This window comes from Gossypium hirsutum, chromosome D05 (assembly GCF_007990345.1).
Source record: "Gossypium hirsutum isolate 1008001.06 chromosome D05, Gossypium_hirsutum_v2.1, whole genome shotgun sequence".
In the NCBI taxonomy this organism is placed as follows: domain Eukaryota; kingdom Viridiplantae; phylum Streptophyta; class Magnoliopsida; order Malvales; family Malvaceae; genus Gossypium; species Gossypium hirsutum.
In genome coordinates this window covers 6,809,983-6,833,827 of record NC_053441.1, presented here as the reverse complement: position 1 = coordinate 6,833,827, position 23,845 = coordinate 6,809,983, and the positions used below count along the sequence as shown (strand labels likewise).

Sequence of the window (23,845 nt, the reverse complement as noted above, 5' to 3'; positions counted from 1 at the left end):
ATTTTTTTCGCTTCTGATGTTTTTTTTATAATAATTAATATTTTAAAATTTAAAATTTAAAATGATATAATTATATAATTATACTATTAAATACGAGGTAAAAAATTATCATATAAGTATATTCTTTCAACTAATACGACTAAAAAGATATATATTTTTATATGTAAAATTATTACTCGTTAACGTAAATCAAGAGGGAACGAGAAATAAAACTGACACGTGGCTTGTTTTGAGAGATGGGGACCGGTAGGGATATGGAATGGGGAGCAGCAGTTTTGGATTTCACGTTTTCTTATTTGGAAAACAGAGTACGTTGGTGATTCTGCATTTATAAACAGAAACAGAGGGAGAGCGAGAGACAGCGTTTTAATGGCGGATGATACGTCGTCACTGAAAGTGTTGGCTAAGGTCTTGGTTTAAGCCAAGATTTGATTAGTTATGGCTGCCTCTTCTTCTCTTCTCTTTACACTGCTTTTGGTTCTTCTCACTTTCTCAGGTCTCTATTATTCTTCAAATTTCAACTTCCAATTGTTGTCCGATTTCATTTTTCTCTTGTTTAAAAAAAATGGTGGAGAGCTTTTGTTAATGTTTCAGAGTTTTTTTTTTGGTTTAGCTTTTAAGTTTATGGCCATTATCTTTTTCGTTTACAGAGGAATGAAAACCAAGTTTCTGTTTTCAGTTTCATAATCATGACATCTCAATATCTTAAATTTTATTTTTTTCAATTTTCATGCAAAATAAATCATGCATGATTGTTTCTTCAATTATTGTTTGAGCTTAGTGCAATTCATTTGCATATAAGATGTGATCATTTACAGGTAATAAATGTTTCCATTCCAATAAACGATGCTTTAATGCATGAGTTGGATGGGATTTTCTTTTTAATCTGAAAATTTTATTTCAGCCGTCTTCACTTATTTTTAAATGAATTATCATATTCTTTAACTTGATACTAATTTCTTACTTTTTTTAATTACTCATTTCTTACCCGTTTCTTCTATTTCTTTCTGGATTTTCTTTTTTCTTTTTCAAAATTTGAAGTTTCCTTTTTCTTTATAGTACCTTTTGATTCACTTTTATTTCTCTGGTTTCCAGATTCATCAGTACAAACCCTTGGTCTTGAAGTTGGAATCAACTATGGCCAAATTGCAAACAATCTTCCATCTCCAGCCCGTGTCTCATACCTCCTCAGATCCCTCAATATCAGCAGAGTTAAACTCTATGATGCAGATCCAAATGTTCTTCTTGCTTTCGCCAACACAAATGTTGAATTCATTATTGGATTAGGGAATGAGTACCTTCAAAACATGACTGATCCTATAAAAGCCCAAAACTGGATTCAACAGCGAGTTCAACCCTACCTTACTCGCACCAAGATCACTTGCATCACTGTGGGGAATGAGGTCTACAAAACCTATGATCATCAGCTATGGTCTAATCTCCTTCCAGCAATGCAAACAGTTTATAATACCCTTGTTAATCTTGGCCTTGATAAACAAGTAACCGTTACTACCGCGCATTCGCTCGATATCTTAAGCGTGTCGTTCCCTCCTTCGGCCGGGGCTTTTAGACAAGATCTCGGAGAATATCTACATGGTATTTTGAACTTTCATGCTCAGGTCAAGTCGCCATTCTTGATCAATGCGTATCCGTATTTCGCCTACAAGGATAAACCAAATGAGGTGCCATTAAACTATGTGCTTTTCCAACCGAACCAAGGGACAATGGATCCAAATACCAATCTGAAATATGATAATATGCTGTTTGCTCAAATTGATGCTGTTTATTCAGCTATCAAAGCAATGGGGCATACGGATATTGAAGTCCGGATTTCCGAAACAGGTTGGCCTTCCAGAGGGGATGAAAATGAAGTAGGAGCTACACCAGAGAATGCTGGGTTGTACAACGGTAATTTATTAAGAAGGATAGAAGAGAAACAAGGCACACCGGCGAAACCCAATGTCCCAATTGACATATATGTTTTTGCTCTTTTCAATGAGAATCAAAAGCCTGGTCCAACATCAGAAAGGAACTATGGTCTCTTCTATCCTGATGGTACCCCAGTTTATAACATTGGAGTTCAGGGTTATCTTCCTGAGTTGATATATTCATCAGCTACCACAAATAATGTAAGGAAAGCATTTCTTGGTTTGACAATAACTAGAGCACGTTATTTAAATGATGACATCTCCATTAAATCTCTTTTAGCTTTGATCTTTCTTTTCTTTTTTTGCAGGGATTCTCTATCTGCAGTCTTCTGGTCTTGGCTATAGCATACTTAATCTCCTCTTGAAAAGATTTGAATTTGGCTAGTTAATAGGGTATCCCTAAGGGAAAACAGTATTGCTGGTGGTAATTCAAATTACGGAGAAGATGAAACTTTCAGGTGAGATATTCAATGCCTTTTTTAACTATTACAGCACACGTTAATTAATAATTATCAATGTTATTCATCCCTATTTCTTTAAGTAGCAAAGTGATCCATGGGCACATACATGTGAGGCCATGACTCTATGATCCATTCCATGTGAGAATGGATGGATGGATGGTTGTACGCTGCGCTAGAGTCTAGGCCTTGTATTAGTTGATTTCTGCCAACTCATATCTCTTTCATGAACTTGGACCGCAACAGCCTCCTCATATGATGTGCTGGCAAAGTGTGTGTTTTTCATGCTGTTGTCCCTCTTTCTAACCCTTTGAACTCATCACACTTGGGATTTGGAGTAGTTGAAGTTTAAGTATTTAGATTTCAGGGTTAGTTGTGTCCAAAGATTAAAGAATAGAATTTGGAAGCATTTTCTTGTAAGGTTTCAACCCCCATGGTATCCATAAACAAGATCCCTTTAGATAGTGGTGTCAACTCCACATATGCACCAACCGGCTGGTGTGAAAACTCCAATTCCTAACACACGCACACACATATATATTGTTCATTTATAATATGGTAACAGGTCTCCATCTTTCTTATGTCAAGTTGCAAAGGTTTAAATCATGCATGTGATTCAATATGGTAGCAAACTCTTTCGTTTGCAGCTATAATAAAGTCCAAATTGGCTTCCATCAGGGAGAAAATAAAAGACGAGCCATTAGGATCTGTTTAGTGGCAGCCAGCCATTACTCGCATTATCCCCTTTATTTTTTTCCCCTTCCTTTTTCTCACCTGAAAACATCCAAAACTTAAAATCTGAGGCGGTTGAGCTCTATCTCTAAACACGATTTCTTCATTGTCTGTTTCTCTCTACTTTTTTTCCCAAAAGGAGAAATAATGGCATCAGCTTTTGTTTGTATCAGTGTCTAAATCCATGCCATTTTCAATCAAATTGTGGGTCTTTTCATACAAGGGAAAAATTAGGATTCATTTAAGCTCTCATACGAAACATTCCAAATCACATAATTACTGTACTACATTGTTAGGTTAGATGAAGAAATATAAAATAGATGTTTGAAGATAAATTTGTTTTAACAGTGATCATCAAATAAAATAGACGTAGCGTGGTGGTTTTCAACTTCATGGACCACGTCTTTTTGAATTATGTAAATCTTGCATCAGCGTAGCCAATGGATAAGATGGACAGATGGACCCATTTTTTTGACCATTCAACCTACCGACCAACCTGGCAACAACATCAAACTTTTGATCCTTGGTTTGGTTGGATAATCTTACCTGAAAATGTTCAAATACAATTGTTTAGCCGACCTGAAAATTTAATGTTACACTCCCTTAATTTTTCTTCTTTTTCTCATGTCAGATATAAACAAACAAAACTAGATTTAGCCTTCTGTCAACATTAATCACGCATCCATGTTGTCAATGTTTAGAATTTGCAATCGAAAGATGGACATAAATTATGCTTTTGTTCTGCAGAGATCATGTAAAAATTATGATACTGAAACAACATCAATCTACATCCTAAAGACAAAAGATCCATGATGAGACAATAACTGAATTATTGTAAACAACAAAAAACTTTTGATTTGATGTTTGTTTTTTTTCTTTTCATTATAACATATGATTGATGGTTGGTTGGTTGATTTGTCAGCAGGGGATGAGTAATTTCCAGGAGACTATTGCCAAGACAGTGAAAATCACTAACAGTTGATAGTTGAATTTAAGTCAAATATATATAGATTCTTTAACAAAAATTCTTAATAAAAAAATGGTTTTGATGTTGTTGTCTACACTACAGTGGTCGGAAATGTATTTGTATACCAAAATAGATTGTATTTAGTATTGTTATATAAGCAACATTAAGAACTTACTTGTCTTCACTTAATCTGATACTTTTTATTTCACTTTGTACATTAGTAATTAAAAATTTCTAATTTATGTACTTGATGGAGAGACAATTCCTATATCTGGGTCCAAGTTTAATTGAATTCACTATTTGTTTTTCCCTTTTCTTTTTCAATACGATACAAAAATAAGAAAGCAATGCAATTCGTATGGTATACATGCATGGATGGATGATGGATTATTTTTAATTTTTTAACAACTAAAAGCAAGTAATGGATTATTTAAGATCGAATATAAAATCATGTTATATTAAAATGATAAAATTGAGAATTATTATATTTAATAAAATGTCGTGGTTATGAAGTCCCCATCTCGAAGGGTTGAATCCCCAAATCCTTGAGCCAATCCAAGCAAAATCAAATGCTCGAGATTTTATTATTTGGGTGATAACGATGATAAATTAGGAGTGTTTTTATGGGAATTTTTAATTAATGTATTGATTAAGGAAAAAGTATAATTAAGACATCACTAATTAAATGCAAAAAGAAAGTTTTATTTTTTTAAATGATAACTGAAAATCGATGTGATTCATGTACCATTATAGTAATAATTGAGTAATTAAATGCAAAAAAGTTGATGATACAGTATTGATGTTTGTTTATAAACACCAAGTAAGGATTGTTTAGTTATATTTTGTTTTAATATTTAAAGCAGTAGTTTTGCAAAGTTCTAAGACGGGAGATATTATTATATTGGGTAATTAATTTCACATGGACCGATCCTAGATTTTTACAAACATTTTTCTTGTGAAATGTGTCATTTCTAAATCCTCCATAAAATATTCATAATCTTCTTTTACAGTAAATAGACTCTTTCGTCTTCTTTTTTTAAACTGAGATGAGTATAGAATGAGCTACAAATTATAATTATAATGTTTCATTCAAAAAACAATAATGATATGGTTAAAATCTTAAACTTTGTGTATTTAAATTGGACACTCATTATATGTGGTCATATGGAAGTTTTAGTCTCGATTAATGTAAAATACACTTTACTTTATTTTCTTAAATATGTGTTATGATTTCGGATTTTAAAATTTGAAATGAGTAATTTGGTAAAGTAAAAAAATTAGGTAATTAATAAAAAACTACGAGGGCTAACCCAAGGGGCAGGCCAGAGTAAAGTGGGTTGGATCCATTAACAACAGCCTAAAATGCCCGAAAGCAATGGCGGGAACCAAAACCCTCTTTTTTTGTCTCTGTCAATTGTCACTGGCTTTGCAAATTGCAAACAATTTGCCCCCAAAACCAAATTTTCTCGGGGAAAGGAAAGAGAAAAAAAAGAAAAAGAGATGGAAATGGAGAAAGTGGTATCGGAGGCGGAAGAGCTGCCGAAGGCGATCGTGCGACGGGTGGTGAAGGAGAAGCTCTCTGAGTGTTCACCGGATTACGACTTTAACGTTCACAAAGACGCCCACCTCGCTTTCACCGAAAGCGCTCGCATCTTCATCCATTACCTTTCCGCTACGTAAGTTTTAAAATAAAATACCCAAAATGTTTGATGATTGATTTAGGGTTTATAACAACAACAGAAAAACCTTTCTGGTGAATTTATTTGATTTGATTATGTGTTGGCAGGGCAAATGACATATGCAAGGAATCGAAGAGGCAAACAATGAATGCGGAGGATGTGTTTAAAGCGCTTGAAGAAATTGAATTCTCGGAATTTGTTAAACCTCTGGGGGCTTCGCTTGCTGGTTAGTTTCTCTGGAAATGATTTTGTTTGGGGTTTAGGGTAAATGAACAATGGGAAACGATTGATGGGTGGGTTGGGTTTATTAATTTGTTGCAGAGTTCAGGAAGAAGAATGCTGGGAAAAAGGGTGGAGCAGCCAAGGAAAATGAGGTCAAAAAGAAGAGGAAAATAGAGTATTCATCTGCCAAAAATGGAACAAAAACCAAGCAAAAGAAAGAGGATAATCATAAAGAAGAAGAACAAGTCGAAGGAGAACAAGAGCAAGACGAAGAAGAAGATAATGAAGAAGAGGAAAATCATGGAAGTGAGTGATTAATCAATAATAATATTGCTGGTAAAATGGGAATTGTAATCCCCATTAAGTGTTTCCATATATTTTTCATTTCCCTTTGAGATTGCTGTAAATCCATGTTTGGATCGCAACCTTTCTCTTTTTGAGTTACCTTAGCTAACTTCAATGGATTTCATGGTTCGTTTGGTACTCGTGTTTTTCCCCCTCAAATCAAACCCAATTCTTCAAGGGCAAAAAAAAAAAAAAAATCTTAATACATAACTTGGAATTTAAGTTTATGGTACACTATTTGATAAAAATTACACATAACCAAGTTAATTTTTTAATGTTTAATTTGAATTTAAATTATATATGATGAAAAATTCATAATTAGTTAATAATATTAACAATTAATTTTCTTCAAATCAACCTTAAAAACTCCAGTTGAATACTAAAAATTATTAGTTCCATTATATTTGGATACCAAAACATTTAATTTTTATTAAATACAGTACCAGATTGCACAAAAAATAACATAATTACTATATTGGAATAAAATATTAAGCCTCAGAGCTAAATGTTCTTGCTTGACTCATTCATAAAGATACCAAATATGACAGAATCATCAAATGAAGTATATTTTTTTCATTGACAATCATAGTTTGGTTTATAACAGTCACTGATCACTGCCGGGGAATGCTTAAATACACCCTCCATCTACCACAGAAGCAACCTAATATAATAAACACTCAATAGGGGCGATACCACCGGCCATCGTTGCTGTGTTTCCCCCTGTTTGAACTCCCACTATCTTTACTATTTCTCTGATGTGGAGGTGGGCTTCGAAGTTGAGCTTCTGGTTGTTGCCTGCGTTAATAGGACGATAAATGGTTTAAAATCATTAGGTATATCCTACTATAAGATTACAACAATAAAATGTCACTGAAGTATAATCTTTTTCGGCATGAAAATTACCAAAAAAACAAAGAGAATAAAAAACCAGAAGAAAAGGAAATAAAACTCCTTTTCTGTTTACTGATTATGATAAATCATGTCTAGACATTCAGATGAGACAAAGTGTTTAGTTCTTTTACATTGGATTTTTCTTTTTCTTTTTCATTTTCATCAATGTTCCCTGCATCAGTTAAAGACCCCTAAAGAAAATGCTAACCAATTCAATCTAGGTATGTTCCTCAACAATTACAAATCCATTGCCAATTGGCTCTTCGCTTTCAGAAACCAATAGGCAAGTCCACTCATGGTCATTTTATATGACATTGACCAAACATTTATGGAAATAGCTTTTAAAAGTTCATAATATTGAAAAGAAAACAGTCATATTGAACTTACAGAACATATCCAATGCGGCCATCAGGTAGAAGCATTGGCATCATTGACATGCCAGTTGGACTTGGTCCACTTCCATAGATTAATGGCTGTAGGTGACATAAATTCTTATATCAGATTAAATCTTGGTAACTCATGAAACGAGTAAACATAATGATGCTAAGGAGATTGAGAGCATTCTATTATCTAACATTGTGTTGATCTTGACGGGCATCAGAAAACACGCTGTTCATTACATCTATAACTATGTTCAACGATGAAAATTAACATGAAAACAATTAAAGACATCCATCATGTGGGAATTGGAGGTAAAAGGTCAATCTAACTCTTTCCCCGTTTCTTCAAGCAATTATAGCCATCCAATTGGAAACAAGATGCAGGTAAAGATTTTTAAATGTATTTTCTCTCTGGAGGCAAAAACCCTTGTATACAAAAGCAAAACCGATCTAAAACAAGATCAAGACTTCAAAAACATAGAGCTTTTAACAATAAATGCCAAATGTAGGACCACATCCAATATATCATCCAAAGAACCTACTTCACTGAGACTGTAACTGTAATGATGATGATTCTTTTAAACTAAACTAGATAAAGATTGGGTTCAGACCAAAGCACAGCAACAAAAAAAAACACAGTGATAAGCCATGGGGCAAGATTGAATAACTAACAAGGATATAATCGACATGCATAGGTCAAATGCAGAGGTTGAAAATGAAAATTAATTATCACATGCAGGGTATTGAGAAAAAATAATGAAGATATAGAAGCAGTCATACATGCATTGGTACATGCAGAGAAAAATCTCTCACCTGTGCAAGGCCTGCAATACCATATCCTGGACCTAGAGTACCATAGGCACCCCCGACAAGACCATACCCAACGTGAGGTGGATAATTAGGAAGAAAACGTGAATTCTGAGAACTTGAACCCCCAGGAGTCTTTTGATCTGTTAGTGGCTTTGCAAGAGAACATTCCACAACTTGACCTGAAAAACAGAATAATAAAACTCAAGATTAGATTTAGAAAATACAAGTGCGAAAAGGATAAGAATTCAGTAATCACCATCCAGTTCATATTTTTCTGAGTCGTTCAGAGCTTTCATGGCACAAGTTCTCTCTGCAAAATGAACAAAAGCAATTCTATTTCTCTCTTGTCCAGGTTTTGCAGAAGGTAGAACCACTTTCGTGATCTTCCCATGATGTTCAAATAGCTTCTTTAACTGATCTTGTGTGACATCCTTTGGCAAGTTCTTTACATAAATTGCTTTCACCTGCTTAAGGTAGGCTAACTTCAGATTAACAATTCCAAAATATGATTAGGAAGAAACAAAAAAATAAATTCCAATCAAGGTAATGACCACCAGAAAGGAAAAGTGATTCACCTATGTGGAGGAAATACTTGGCATAGGAAATGATCATGCAATGACATAGAACAGGACAAAGAAATTAACAGTTTCTAAAGCTATCAAAGACAAGGGACAGCCCAGTGTGAGAGAGTCCCGCATTATGGGGTTTGGAGAGGGCCAGATGTACACAGCTTACAGTCACTTGTGAAGAGGCTGTTTCTGTTACTTGAACCCATGAAATCCAGGTCAAAATGAAGTAACCTAATTTGTGCCAACTGCCATCGCTCACCTCTAGCAAAAGATATGAGATAAACAACTATTTAGTCAATTTTCCCCATGCCTCCCCTAACAGACACACACCTTTTCTCCTTGCACAGAAAGAAACGGCCAATGGCCCTCAGTTAGGAAGAGCTAATAGAGAAGGTGATTACTTTATATGAGATGTTTCTAAGTTAACAATGCACATGATACGCAAAAATGCAAGCGTGTGTGCTTCAAACTTAAAAGAGTGGGATATGGAATAAAATGGTACCCAGTGAGCCATGGATGGATTCATAAACTTGAAAAGAAGACTGAAGGAAGCCAGGAAGGGAAACAGAGCAACTTAATGATACCTGAGAAGCAGCAGAAGAATCGGCATTTTTGGGATCAGCCCAGCTCACATTTGGAGCATTATCACCAAGCCTGAATTCTTGGCTCATCATCTTCTGCCTTGAATACTCAGCACATGCATTGTTATAATACTCAACAAAGGCAAAGCCCCTGTTATTACTTAAGTTCTTCATATCCTGAAAGCACAAAAATGGATACGCCAGGATACATTACCACTAAAAAGCCCTTTTGAGACAAACAGAAAACAGTAGCCTTCCATAGAAAAACACAAGTTCATTAAACTAACCTTTACCAATTCCAAACCAGTAACTCCGGGTCCAACCTCCGACAAAGCCTTCCTTAGGTGTTCCTCTTTCCAGCTTCTAGGTATATTACCAATAAACAATCGATTCTTTGACTGGGACATTGAACATTTAATTTTTCTACCCTGTGAGAGATATTAGCAACCAGAGAAACATAATTGGAAAATATCAAACCTATCAGAAAAAGAGAGAAAATAGTATGCGTGCAACATAAGAGATTGTTACTCATCTCAGATTTTACAGTTAATACATCACAGCTAATAATCTGTAAGTTCCTTTCAGGTTAAGAGGGCTATGCAGCACTTTTAGTTTGGACAATGTTAACATATACATAATGTACAAGAAGACTTGTTACCTTAAAATCCGCATTATTTAGCTCATCAATGGCATTAGAGGCCAATTCTACACTTCTAAAGGTCACAAATGCAAATCCCTTGTTTTCAGTTGAATCTTTACCTTTCATAATGCGAACCTGTTGCCATAGAGTATGATATGTAAGTCTTTATCTCAAGAAAAAAAACTAAATATTCTTCACAAATAGCATAAAAAAGCACCTCAGTAACTACTCCAACCGATTCACAAAAGCCTTTCAAATCCTCCTGAGAAACGTCATGTGGAATGCCTCCAATATAAACTTCAGAACCATGAGGAGGACGAGCAAGAAGCTCAGCATGCTTCCTCTTTTCATCTCCATCTTCAACTTTAGTCTCAAAAACATCAGCCCCATTGGCGTTTTCGACATCCAGGTCTTCTTCTTCTTCCTCTTCTTCTTCTATTTCTTCCTCTCCTTCTTCTTCTACCTCCACTTCTTCATACTCCACCTCTTCTTCCATGGTCTCCTCAGGATCGCTGTCTTCATCAAGATCAACCCTCTCATCAGACTCAACAAGCTGTTCGGGCTCACTTGGTCCTTTAGATTCCATTGGCTGAGCAGCGGTAAGTGCCTTAGGCTTTGGCATCATATGAATCTATTTAAACAGGCTTGCAAGGCAACTCTGAAGAAAGCACAGAGGCTAGAAGAATTTAAGGAAAGAAGTATACATATACTGAGGGGAGGAAAATGATAGCTACAAGGAGTTTCAGATAATGTATCTCAATTGAATCCGTGTCTCAAAGGTAGTTGCTAGGTTAAAAGATTTTCACCAAAGGAATAATTAAGCAGTATATTTGAAAAGGAAGGCAAAAGAAATTTCAGAAAGAAAATTAAGAGGCTTCAGAAGTGGTGCAAGCTATCAAGGAATGAACTCGCTCATATCAGAAAAAGAGTGACAGGACTGCTGTCCAAAAATAAAATATTGACATATTTAAGCTTAATCCAGCTTCAATAAAAATGTAGAGTAAAATGACAAAACAAAACCAAAATATATAAGCAGACATGATTCATTCCGATATACAAAATAAAAAAAGAAGAGGTTAACATGCCAAGGAAAATCAAGCAACATGTTATGGGGTGCATCTATGTTAGGAAAGGCTGCTAATTTTGATTCTCTAATTAAGGCTTCGGTTGTGATTTTATTTCTTTCCTTAGTTAATGCTGTGCTTTTATTTCAGTAGTTTTATTGGTTTCTAGAATAAGTAGAATTTCTATAAAAAAACCATGAAGAGATTTGGGTCTCTCTAACAAGTCTTAAGATTTCAATCTCCTTTTTGATGAGCTAAACTATCAACCCCAAACATACTGTCGTAAAACAACATTGACCATGGACCAAAAGTAATAAAAGTTTCGGAATAAAATACACCATTCTTCCACTCCGATTATAACTAAGATGCTACAGTCTATTCAAAAGGTCTATGACAGTTCATGCTTATTCTCTAGAATGTAATTCTGCCTTAACACAAAACTAGTATCAAAATGTTGCATTAAACAATATTTTAGGCTTCTGACACCCAATTTACAAATCATCTTCACATTGCCATAAGACAACCAGACAGCTCGTGGTCCATATTTCCATGTTTTGACCCACAAAATCAACACCTATTCATAACTCAACAAAAATAGAGTGGATGCCATTCAACAAACTGAAGAAACACCAACTCCCAATCTTCAAGGTTACCAGGAAACAGATAATGGGTAATGTAAGCGGTGCCTTTAATCACTGATTCTTATAACTAGTTTAGGATTTATCTATTTATTTATTACAGTACTCTTACTGAATTCAAGAAAAAAAAAGTGAATTTCTGAACAAAATAAAAGAGGGAAAAATAAACAAAACTGAAATCTAAGAATCTGTTTCCAGTATGCTAATTAAGAACTTAGCCCTACATACATTCTCTTCCCTAGCAAAAACTGTCATTTGAAGAAAAATTGTTGCATATTTCAACAGATCTTTGTAGAAAAGAATGTAAATGGATACAAAGCCTCAACTAGCAAACTCTTTTGCAACTAAACCCAGTTCTTTTTACACGTAATATGCAGAATTCCTCATTTTGAGAAAAATTTTTAAACAACCAAAATATTAAATTAATCGAATATAGAACACTTTATCCCACTAAAAGTTCAAAATATTGACAACGCCATTGGAGTTCAACAATATAATCGGTCATGCATTAAACGAAAAGAGCGAAAAAGATAAACCCAAAATGGAAACATTATTGATGTCGAGAAAGAAGCATAAAATAGGAACAGTTCAATAAATGGGTTTGGAGAGAGAAAAAATACCAGAGCTGTAGATGGAGGGAAAAATATCTAAGAAAGTAAGAAACCTTCGATAGTTGAGAGAGAAAAGGCCTGAGCTTTATGGATGCAATTGAAATAATTGGAAAGGCCGTTTGTTTGTTTGTTTTTTTCTCTCTTTTTAAGGCCGATTAGTCCAGCGTCCTGTTTTCGTTGGTTCAGTCTCACGTATGAATTTGTTTAAGCTGCTTTTGTAAAATAAACAATCAAATTGATTACATGTGTGACATGATTTTTTTTTTGAAAGAAAAATATTATTTAAAAAAAATAAAATATGTAATTGTTAAGGTTTAATTTAATCATATCTTTTTAATGTTACGATCTCCTCTTGATAATAACCCCTAAAACTAAAGGGATTTTAGCGGTTGAGAACTTTGAGAAATTATTCATATTTACTATAAGCGGAATCTTCTTTTTGGTCAAAAATTTCAGAGATATGATTATAACAACTGGAACTTTTCACGCATAAAACAATAAAACATGTAAAAGTTTATTAATTAAGGTGTAAATTTGAACCAAGATTTAATATGCAATCGCATATCTTAAATCATTCAGATTTCCATACTTAAAAAAGAAAATTGTACGAATTTTATTTATAGAATATTTGACAAATTATGTGTACATATTGTCTTCATGCAACTTTTATAAGTAGATTCTGTCTAAGTTCAGATATATTTGCAATTTGTAATTATAGATTTTTACATATTCTTATATTTATATTGTGTCATTTTTAATACAATATCTAATCTAATAATCCAATATCCTACTTACAAAGAATACAAGCAGTTCACTAGAAATTTGAAGCGGGGGTTCCATGGAAATTACAAATTAAAAACTCCAATTGCCTTTGATTCTCAATCAACATGAACAAAAATGCCACACCAACTACCACCGCTTGGTTCATATGTATTTGATGTTCTAACCAAAAAAATGGTTTCTCAATGCCTACAGCTATCTATGTTTTACAAATTAAACTCTAATGCCAACTCCAACCATTAGGGTTGGGGAGTACTAGAATTTGGTAATGAACAAGGGAATAAGTACAATGATCCATGTAACCCGGACTTTTTGTTAAGTACTCATGTTGACACCTATATTCGATAGGTATTAGAACATAAAAACAAGGACTTTGAAGAAAAAAATGAACATACCTGTATAAACAATGACAACAACCGCTCATTCAAAAATGATGTACGAGACACCTCTATCTTCTTTAACCAAAGAGAGCTGAACTACAAAAAAAGTCCATGTCAGCATTTAGCCATTCCTTGTCTGCTGATTCATCTGCCTCTAGCCAATTGTATATTTCTATTTGCACTGGGATCAAATTACAGAACCGGTCAAAATCTTCTATTTCATGTACTCCAACACGCTTTGGGGGATATCTTCAAGGAAGGAAACAAAGCCCATGACACTGGTTAGGCCACTTCCATCCACATCCTGCTCCTCGATAAGATAGTTCTCAAACACTGTGGCATCATCCTGCCCTCCCCAGATAAAAACAAGTTTGGGTGTAATACAGCGGTCTTGTTTCAATTTGTTAATCGTAGACCGCAACAAACCTGACAAGTTTGGGTGTAATACAGCGGTCCAGTTCAACTCTTAAGAATCAACTTCTAAGCAAGTGGGAAAGCACTAACAAATGATAAAATAACTTACAGTCGTGGGGTGGAGGAAAAGGAAGGCTAGGGTCTGCGGTAGATGAGTAGAAGACACTTAGAGTTGTAAATGCATCAAGGAAAAATATTGGACTCCCGCTCGAGATCAAAGCAGCACGACTGAGTGAGTGCCGAGGATAAGCTGGCTTATCTGGTGTCGAATACGATGTTAGCATTGGATAGATGGCACGGTGAAGAGAACTTGGTTCCAGTGCACTGCACCAGGTATATGGGAGAATATTTCATTGTTAATTATCGGGATAAAATCCATAAGATTTTTATGCGATAATCAAATATAAATTAACAAGGACGGACATTAAAACATGAGGTCAGTGAAACTCCCAAGTAATCTGCTAGGATGAGTTTACAATATGATATTGATACTAAAGATAGCTTCAAGACTAAATCTTCCATTAGTTAAGTGAATTTAAAGGCTCAAAAGCTTGTGCCTCCAAAAGATTCAACGGCACGATTGAAAGTGGATGCAGTGAAGGGCATATGTAACACCCCTTACCCGTATTCAACACCGGAATAGGGTACGAGGTATTACTAGAACACATACACTTGTAAATGTATTTAACCGAGTTATAAAACTTCATCTAAATTAAAACTTTTAAATTATTAACAAGCTTTTAAAATTCTTCATAATATATTCTCAAAATATTATATTCATAATAAATAGGACCTACAAGACCCGATACATATTCATGCAGTTTACAAGTCTTAATAATTCAATACTTCATTTCCATTTCATTCAATTCACAAATTTATCATGTTCACAATTCAAATCATTAAGTTCAATTTCAATACGTATTTACCATTTAACTCAACCTTTATCGATTGTACCATTCATTTACACATTTATGAAATTCTCAATTTTACAATGAAAATATCAATTTAGCTTAAATAACAATATCAATTCAACTCATCATCCTAGTATAAATTCACTACCACTATCCATTTACTATAATTCTTTTGGGTCCATTTGTCACTTATCATCCTTAATCAAAGTAAGGAACGGTTACGGAAAATTGAGTACTTCACTTCCACTTTGCCATGGTATAACTATGTCTTACGTATGATCACTTAGCATTTTCCGAAGCCATAGCCCTGCGATGGTCTTACACGGATCACATTTATCACTTGTCACTGATCAGATAAGTGTAGCTAAAGCTACCACTTATCACTTGTCACTTGTCACCGATCAGATAAGTGTAGCTAAGCTACCACTTATCACTGATCAGATAAGTGCAGCTAAAGCTACCACTTATCACTTGTCAGTTATCACTGATCAGATAAGTGTAGCTAAAGTTACCACTTATCACTTGTCACTTATCACTGATCAGATAAGTGTAGCTAAACTACCACTTATCACTTGTCACTGATCAGAAGTACTCAAATCCGACGTTCCGCTCAATTTGATTATTTATTTGGTTTTCGCATTGTTATTTTATTCTCAATTCATCAACAAATATATCTCATCATACAATATATAATTCATGAAATTAACATGTAATCATTAAATTTCAACCATATAAACTTAATATTTTATTACCTTTCTACACTCGTTTCCTATGCATATCACACAAGATATAAACATATCATTCGACCATAGTCGCAAGCTAGTGTATTTAAACATAACTCTTTTTGGAACTAACCACATGATAAACCGTTTCACTAGAGATTATATAATTTAAACCTTACCACCTTTTTTTTTTATGATCACAAACATATTTCCAATTAGGCACTTACCATTTCAATGCATAACTTATAAATTTAACGTGGCATAATCCAACCACTACTTGGCCAAAGCCTAAGCATGTACACGAAATATGTTGGCCAAATACACATATAGTATAAGCATTATAAGCATGGATGAGCACAACATTTATTCATATATCATGCTTATCAACATGTGTTAATTCATAAACCATTCATGACATTACTTCATGTCAAATCAGATACCGGATATACCATACATACATACTATGAAACTTTATTTTCACACATGAGCTTAAACCATAACCAATAATGCACAAATATAAGCATCATTTCTATTTCATCGTTTATCAATTATAATCAAGCATATGACCAATTATACACAAATCATTCATATATTTTCCCAATTTTCCACCTTCTCCTCTCCATTTCACATCCTTAATGTGTATAACACATTTAAACAATATTTTTCATACTATCACTATTTTCCTGTATGTAAATTCAAGTTATCTATCTGAGTCAAAGTCACTAATTTATTTATATCTCGAGCTACAGAGCTCCAAATTAAGATCCGTTAATTTTTCCTAAAACTAGATTCACATATCTTCTTACCATAAAATTTTCAGAATTTTATGGTAAGAAGATAGGACAGTTTATTCTTTAAAGTTTCCCCTGTTTCACTGCTCGACAGTTCTAACCTCTCCACTAAAAATTAATTATCTAATTGTACAAATTTTGGATATTGTTTCCGTTTGTTTCTCTTGAAAATAGATTCACTGAGGATTCTAAACATATAAACTTTATCCCTTAATTATTTTTGTACAATTTTTGACAATTTTCCGAAGTCAGAACAGGGAATTCCAAACTCATTTTGACTCTGTCTAACTAAACTTCAAATATCTCAAAATATATCTCTTTTGCTTGCTTTGTTTCTTTTATGTGAAAATAGACTCATTCAGCTTCAATTTCATATAATATTCAGCCTCTAATTCAATTTTCACCATTTTTGGTGAATTTTCAAAGTCACACAGCTGTTGCTGTCTAAACTGTTTTGTTGTTAAATGTACTCTTTCATAATTTCACTTTTTCTCACTTTTCTTTTTATCGATTAAGGTCAATTTCTCGCCTTTCTTGATTTATAAAAATACATTTAATTTATTTAACACTCACATTATTCAATTTAGTTCAAAAATCACTATTTGAAAAAATTACATTTTTGCCCCTAAACTTTTCATTAATTCCTATTTTGTCCTTAGGCTCGAAAAATGAAATTCATGGAATTCAATCCCCTTTTCAAGCCTAAACGAAATTCATATGTATTTATAACAGTTCATAGATTTCACAAAAATCAGAATTTTTCTTTTGAATTTCACAAGTTTACCATTTAGTCCCTAAATCTCAATTTCACCCAAAATCACTTTGTAAAATTTGTTTATTTACTAACAACCTTTCATTTTTTACCATAAATTTTCAATTTTCAGCATGTTCATCCATGACACAATTTCCATACCTTGATAAATTTTCAAATAAATCATCAAAATAAAGAGAACATGTTATCTCGATCTAAAAAATATAAAAATTATTAAAAATGAGACATGATTACTTACCAATTTATGCCAAGAAAGTTTCTTCTCTCTCTCCTAGGGTTTCCATGTAAATTTTGGGGAAGAAGATAATAGAAAAAGATGATATGTCCATGTAATTAATTATCATCTTTTAATTTCCCCAAATTCCAATTTAGTCATTTTCTTTTTCTCAAATTCCATGGATGATTTATTCATAAAAATCTACCATCTTTTGATTGATAGTCTATTTACCATATAAGGACCTCTAGTTTTGAATTTCATAACTATTTAACCCTTCTAGCTTCTAGAATTCAATTTCTACATTTTATACAAATAGGTCCTTTACTTAATTAATCACAAAATCGATAAAATTTTCATATCAGTATTTTCATGCAACCTTCCTATCATAATGCAACCCATGTCATAATTTTAAAATAAATTTTTTCCTCGTCGAATTTGTGGTCCCGAAACCACTATTCCGACTAGACCCAAAATCGGGCTGTTACAGCATATACCTGAAAAGACATTGCAGGTAAATTCGGTAGTCAGGGTGAACACCTTCTTCATGGAAGCGCAGAAGGAGATTTCTAAGCAAGGCAAAAACCAAGCGAGCCAAAGGTTGTAGTTGTGGGCATTGTGAGAATGTAACATCCATCTGAGCAGTGATTGAACTACTTCCATTCTTGTATTGGATATGTTTAAAAGCTTCATTATATTTAGCTGTGAGGATTACTAGCCAATCGTGAAGCAACATCCTGCCCTCTCTAACTCCTTGCTCCAAAGAGGCTAATATAACCTTTAGAACATTATGCATATAAATAATTAGAGATGGTACTTGGAAATAAAATGCATAAGCATACACGTCTGGAAGAGATGGAAAGAAAGAAGGCAGACCGTGTGAACAAGTAAAGATAGAACCGGTTCAGGATCAACACTATCATAAAGGTCATTAAGATTTTGAGCTGTTCCATACTGCAGGGTTCGTATTCTAAGTCGTCGTTTAAGAGAATGCTTGCCTCTGAATAAAAATATATCATATCAGCCCAAAAATAGCTCCCAGTAGAAAATATGTCGATTATGGACTTCAAGAAGATTTAGACATGAATGATAATAAATCAGTCACAGTCCTTGATCATGCAGATGAGCCTATATCCATGTCATCAGGAATGAAACAGTTCACAGTTTGATTGTAAAGCTCAAATCTGGCAAGAGTAATTTAAGAACAGAATGAGCCTATATCCATGTCATCAGGAATGAAACAGTTCACAGTTTGATTGTAAAGCTCAATAATTTGGACTTCAAGAAGATTTAGATATGAATGATAATAAACCAGTCACAGTCCTTGATCATGCAGATGAGCCTATATCCATGTCATCAGGAATGAAACAGTTCACAGTTTGATTGTAAAGCTCAAATCTGGCAAGAGTAATTTAAGAACAGAATATCCAATATACCTACTAGAAGACACCAATCCTAAACTCGAGAGTTCCTCAGGGGGCACAACAACAGTGTACTGAAATGCAATCTGCACTATGGTAGTTCAGAAGAATGTCTACAAAGGAAAAAGGAGATTAAAATATCGAAATAATATAACAGTAACGCTCCACAAATTGCTATCAACAAAAAAAGTAGCACAACCACAAAACACTTAAAGGGAGCATGTTTCAAGCATTTAGGTGGGCCCATCTGGTGCAGGCAAGAAACTAATACAATGAGAAAAAAAAATATAATCATAATAACATTGTATAATCTGTAACAATTTACATATTACAAATCTGAGCATAATGAATATATTTTATTGAATCAAGAGAACTCAAAGAAAGTAGAATACTAAGCTATAAGATTCTATGCCAGATGAAGTCCCTGCATTCTAGAGCAAAATAGTCCAGAATGTATGTCCATCAGATTCAACAATAAAAAATACTAGTAATATTGACTGTGGCAGCCAAAGAAAGAAATTGTAATGAGTAATTACCTGGAAAATCCAACATTATTAGAGAAATCAAAATCATAAGCATATGTTGCAAAAGAATCACAACAAATGATGTGCTGAACATTTTCATATTGTGGATCTGGGAAGAAGTGACCATACTGCAAAAGGAGGGATTGAAAGAAGTGAGAAATAAAAAATTATTAGATGATATTTCCCCAGTAAGAAAATTTGAAAGTAGAAAGAGGAAAACTTACAGAATAGCCAGGCTTGAATTCAGTAGATGTCCTCAATCTTAGTACGCAATTAAAAGCATATAGTCGACTTAGCATTTGGTACCTGCAAAGTAAGATCAATAACAGAACTCAAATGGAATATCCATATAATTAACTCAAGTAGATATGAAGTATCCATATAAACATATACTTTGTCATCTTTAAAAAAGAATAAATTAGAGGAACTTATAGTACTAACATGTCCTGAGGAAGTGTTGAATCATCTGTATTTGCATATAAGAACAAAGAGCCACCACTTTCTATGCTAAGAAATTTAAGAGATGCCAAATCTGTATACTCATTTGTAACAGCAAAAATGTCCACACATACACCTGCTTGAACAGCCACAGCAGCCTGTAACATTTGTCAATGCTACATTTTCCCAATCCACATGACTAAGATGAGATAATACAAAATTCAAATGAAAGATACCAGATCTTTGTAGAACGGTGTCTGCTCAGGAAGCAAAGCACAGTCTGCATCTTCTCCTTTACTAGCATATTGCTCACCATACCTTCTTGTATCTAGTTGCCCAGGTCCATAATCGGGAGGTCCAGATAGACAGGCAAAGACTCTAGCTGCAGTTGCGTTCAGAGAAGACAATAGCATGTACTGCATTTTTTAGACATATGTGATGAAAAGAATAAATGAGATTAAAGGCGCCTGCAAATCAGAAAAATTTTATGGTTTCTTTCACACCTAATGCAAATGTATTTCCATATTCTGATCCAAGGTAATTGCAAAGTGCTTCCATTGCTGCACCAAAACCACGACCACCCATCAACACACCATCTAACACTTGACCTGCCCCAGGGGTTCTCTCCCATGAAGTAATTGGTCTGAGAGTTTCAAGGGCTGATGTAATACGATCCTTACAAGTTTCAACCTGCATAGGTTTTTGATTTTAGAAGACTAGTACATAGTGATTGCAAAATTACATGATTTGATTAGTATAAACGAGGATAAACAACACTATTCTAAGTGAAAGACTCAAACAGCAAAGGTTATACCACATACAAACATATGCATGGTCCCTTCCTAATTCTATTCTTACAAAATAACCATTCCATTTCCTCAGTATCCCATTCAGCAAATCAAAACACAACGTATGTTCTACCTAAGGCAATGGCTGAGGAGAAAAATGAAGGAATCTAGAAATTAATAATACATACTGGAGCCAAAAATTGTAACAAAGGCATGACATCTTCAAGCTCGATTGGTAAGATGCCCTCTGTATCCTGACGGACAAAAACATTTTTTACAACAGGTATAGGTCCTTGAACATCATATAACCCTATTTAGAGCTGCAATAGAAAAGAATATGAAGAATATGAAGAAAAGAGTATGAAGAAAATAATCAACCTTCAAAGGGGAAAAAAGCAGGAGAAACAGAATCAATGAATCATTTTATCCACCAAAAAAGAACCTTCCAATGCTGCCTGCAATGCACTTTTAGTAAGCTCCAAAAATTCTTCTGAAGCTGCAGATAGAAAAGAAATAGTATTATAACCTGTGATAAGGATGGCTAAGCTCGCCCCGTTTATGTAGGTTGAAATCTAGAAACATGAACATAAAGAGGTGATGGTCGTGCATTACAACTGCCAAAACGTTTAAGGGAACACCTGAGCTAAAGTCAAACTATGGTAACTTTTTTTTCCTTCTGAACATCCTTCTACGAGCTATATAAACACATATTTTTCACACATTTTCTCACACATCAAATGCAAAATAAAAGAGATAGCAAAATGGTGATCTTACTAAACTGTCATAACTACTCAGTATCCTCATATTCATAATTACTACAGACTCCGCATGTGAAGTATAAGGGTCAAGAACCAGAATAAGAAATCTGGAATTTTTCTCGTCCTAAATTGGTCTTGGGTCTTAACTATAATAGTTTAAAAGCAATACTTTTATCATTCAAGATTATAAAACTCACGAAATTTCATCCAAACAAAAAATTGCATGAAGAAAAAAAAAACTGCAATCTCAACCAAAAGATCCAATTTTGCCCTAGAATTCAGTACCAATTATAAATCTAACTGAAACTCAAATAAATATAATTTCCATGTATAAAAAAATTAAAATTAATAACGCCAAAATGAAAATCTATTAAAGTAACCAAGTATCTCACACGACAAATCAACGGCAGCAACATACACCGGACGAGCGTGCAACATTTGGTCCTCCTATGCCTATCCTTCCACTACATAGAAATAAGAACAATAAAATTTTCAGTTCAGTATGCCCCACTTTCTTCCTCATTTTCCTCTCAGCAACCAAATTGCACTTACAAGGCAACTGGAGATCGATAAAGGACGACATCATTTCGGCACACGACTGAGGATGAGAGTATCTGGAAATGGCTTGAGCGGAGAGACCGTTGAGTGTGCCGCAAAGAGAACAATTCCAGGCCCATTGGTCGAGTTCACAGTAAGTGTTGAAGTAAGCATAGCAATTCTCGCATCGAGGCAAAAGATGTCCGTCCAATCCATAGGCCGGCGCTTGATCGTTCTCATCTTTTGCGGCAAACGGTGTTACTGTTAAACCCCACGGAACGCCGGAAGCTTCTTGGGAGTCGGGATCAATCGGGAACCTCGACACCGTTGCACGAACGGCCATACTTTTCCTTCTTCGTGTTTCTCAGAAAGTAATGTGATTCTTTTTGGTGGTGTAGGGCTGTAGGCTAAGCTAGTAAGAGGGTGAAGCAGTGCTGGGCGTGCGTCTACGTTAGCAGAACTTGGTACTCGTGGAAATCGAAACTTAGAATATACCACGTTGGATTTTGTTAATGACGTGGAGGATTTTTTCTTCTTCTTTTCCTGTAAAGAATTTACTCCTATTTTTAATTTGTTTTTGAGTTTTTATTGGTTAATTTAGTTACTCTGCAATGTTTTGGGGTCGGTCAGGCTTAAACAATACAAAAAAAAAATGAATTTTATCTTTAACGAGTGCTTAAATATCTGCCAAATATATAAAACAAAAATTCAAAGATGTTGCGAAAACATGAAAATTAAAACATACCAATTCAAACCGCTTTAATTTAATTCAAAATTTTATAAATACAATATATATGCACCCGGACGGGTTTAAAAAAATTCTACCCAAAGCTCGGTTTATTTAGAATATAGGTCTATATTTTTTTCAAATCTATTTTTCGAACTATAAATACTTGTTCAAATCTTCTTACATTTTAAGCTTAAGCGGGTAACTTAATCCTTAAACATATGTAATTATAAAACATATATTCAATTTTTTTAATTGTAAATGTAAAAAATGGTATAACGACTTTTTTGGCATTCCACTTTTACAAAAAAAAATGATCATTTTATTCGTTCATTTAAATTTTCACTTCTTTTAGTATTTGAAGTTAGATTTTTTATCAAAACGTCCCAAAATTGACGAATAAGTTAATGTTTGTTAACTTTCCTGACATAGTATACACGTGGATGACATATTAATATTTAATTGATTTTTAAAAATTAAAAAATATTAAAAAATAATTTTTAATAATTTTAATGATTTTTTTTATTTTTTTAAATGTTTTTTAATTTTTAAAATTTTAAAAATACATAAATGCTTACATGTCATTCACTTGGCAATACATGTGTATGCCACATCAGCAAAGTTAACAAACATTAATTTTTCCTTCCATTTTTAGGTGATTCAACAAAAATTACAAACTTAAAAACTAAAAAAAATACAAAAATTAAATAGAGAACTAAAATAACATTTTTTATAAAATTGGAGTACGAAATGCAAAAAAATTACAAATTAAAGAATTGAGAGAAGGGATTACATTAACAATCCTTAACGGCACGTTTGGTTCGCTGTAATGGAATAGAGGCGTAATAGCAATTCAATTGTTTGGTTGAATGTAATGGAATAAAGGCATAATAGTATTCTTGTGTTTGGTTGAATGGAATGGAGGTGTAATAGCATAAGGGAAAAAAACTAAAATAACTAGAATACCCTTAGCAGAATTTTTTTTAAGTTGATGATTATTGTTTTGTTATAAAATTTTAATAAGATTATTAAAATAAAATAATATAAATATTTTAATCATATTTTAACATAATTATTATTAAATATAATTTAATAAAAATATATAATTTAATAAAATTCTTAATATAATTATTCTTATATGAATTTACTAAAA

At 33.6% G+C, this 23,845-nt stretch overlaps 3 protein-coding genes and 1 pseudogene across 8 annotated transcripts; 2 read left to right on the top strand and 2 right to left on the bottom strand.

The window, feature by feature from the left end:
- The first annotated feature begins 285 nt into the window (after positions 1 to 285).
- On the top strand, positions 286 to 4,293 carry LOC107906691 (glucan endo-1,3-beta-glucosidase 14). 3 transcript variants are annotated; one of them, XM_016833764.2, is made up of 4 exons: positions 286 to 496; positions 1,096 to 2,129; positions 2,237 to 2,386; positions 4,044 to 4,293. In XM_016833764.2, exons 1-3 carry the CDS (start codon positions 439 to 441, stop codon positions 2,291 to 2,293), a joined length of 1,149 nt encoding a protein of 382 aa, XP_016689253.1. In that variant the 5' UTR covers positions 286 to 438; the 3' UTR covers positions 2,294 to 2,386; positions 4,044 to 4,293. The 3 variants fall into 3 exon arrangements, with proteins under 3 accessions (XP_016689253.1, XP_016689252.1, XP_040949341.1); XM_016833763.2 differs by having other exon boundaries at positions 303 to 496; positions 4,041 to 4,293; XM_041093407.1 differs by lacking the exon at positions 4,044 to 4,293 and adding an exon at positions 3,866 to 4,030 and having other exon boundaries at positions 308 to 496.
- A 1,111-nt stretch (positions 4,294 to 5,404) lies between these two features.
- LOC107906690 (DNA polymerase epsilon subunit 3) lies at positions 5,405 to 6,469 on the top strand. Its single transcript, XM_016833762.2, has 3 exons — positions 5,405 to 5,761; positions 5,872 to 5,990; positions 6,086 to 6,469. The coding sequence occupies exons 1-3, from the start codon at positions 5,448 to 5,450 to the stop codon at positions 6,298 to 6,300; spliced, it is 648 nt and encodes a 215-aa protein (XP_016689251.2). The 5' UTR covers positions 5,405 to 5,447; the 3' UTR covers positions 6,301 to 6,469.
- A 350-nt stretch (positions 6,470 to 6,819) lies between these two features.
- Positions 6,820 to 12,704, bottom strand: LOC107906689 (heterogeneous nuclear ribonucleoprotein Q). Of its 4 annotated transcripts, none has more exons than XM_016833760.2 (9): positions 12,525 to 12,704; positions 10,420 to 10,860; positions 10,221 to 10,337; positions 9,850 to 9,990; positions 9,566 to 9,739; positions 8,669 to 8,876; positions 8,416 to 8,591; positions 7,610 to 7,695; positions 6,820 to 7,126 (listed from the first exon to the last, which is right to left on the bottom strand). In XM_016833760.2, exons 2-9 carry the CDS (start codon positions 10,825 to 10,827, stop codon positions 7,009 to 7,011), a joined length of 1,428 nt encoding a protein of 475 aa, XP_016689249.1. In that variant the 5' UTR covers positions 10,828 to 10,860; positions 12,525 to 12,704; the 3' UTR covers positions 6,820 to 7,008. The 4 variants fall into 4 exon arrangements, with proteins under 4 accessions (XP_016689249.1, XP_016689250.1, XP_040949340.1 ...); XM_016833761.2 differs by having other exon boundaries at positions 10,420 to 10,878; positions 12,525 to 12,700; XM_041093406.1 differs by having other exon boundaries at positions 10,420 to 11,142; positions 12,525 to 12,694.
- A 663-nt stretch (positions 12,705 to 13,367) lies between these two features.
- On the bottom strand, positions 13,368 to 22,439 carry LOC107906688 (protein transport protein sec24-like; annotated as a pseudogene).
- Positions 22,440 to 23,845: the final 1,406 nt, after the last annotated feature.

Coding starts and splice junctions, on each gene's coding strand:
- LOC107906691 (XM_016833764.2), top strand. CDS start 439: ATGGCTGCCTCTTCTTCTCTTCTCTTTACACTGCTTTTGGTTCTTCTC. Junction 497..1,095: donor GGTTCTTCTCACTTTCTCAG/GTCTCTATTATT, acceptor TCTGGTTTCCAG/ATTCATCAGTACAAACCCTT. Junction 2,130..2,236: donor CATCAGCTACCACAAATAAT/GTAAGGAAAGCA, acceptor CTTTTTTTGCAG/GGATTCTCTATCTGCAGTCT.
- LOC107906690 (XM_016833762.2), top strand. CDS start 5,448: ATGCCCGAAAGCAATGGCGGGAACCAAAACCCTCTTTTTTTGTCTCTG. Junction 5,762..5,871: donor ATCCATTACCTTTCCGCTAC/GTAAGTTTTAAA, acceptor ATGTGTTGGCAG/GGCAAATGACATATGCAAGG. Junction 5,991..6,085: donor TCTGGGGGCTTCGCTTGCTG/GTTAGTTTCTCT, acceptor AATTTGTTGCAG/AGTTCAGGAAGAAGAATGCT.
- LOC107906689 (XM_016833760.2), bottom strand. CDS start 10,827: ATGATGCCAAAGCCTAAGGCACTTACCGCTGCTCAGCCAATGGAATCT. Junction 8,877..9,565: donor ATTCTTCTGCTGCTTCTCAG/GTATCATTAAGT, acceptor TACCTTAAGCAG/GTGAAAGCAATTTATGTAAA. Junction 8,592..8,668: donor AGAAAAATATGAACTGGATG/GTGATTACTGAA, acceptor TCTGTTTTTCAG/GTCAAGTTGTGGAATGTTCT.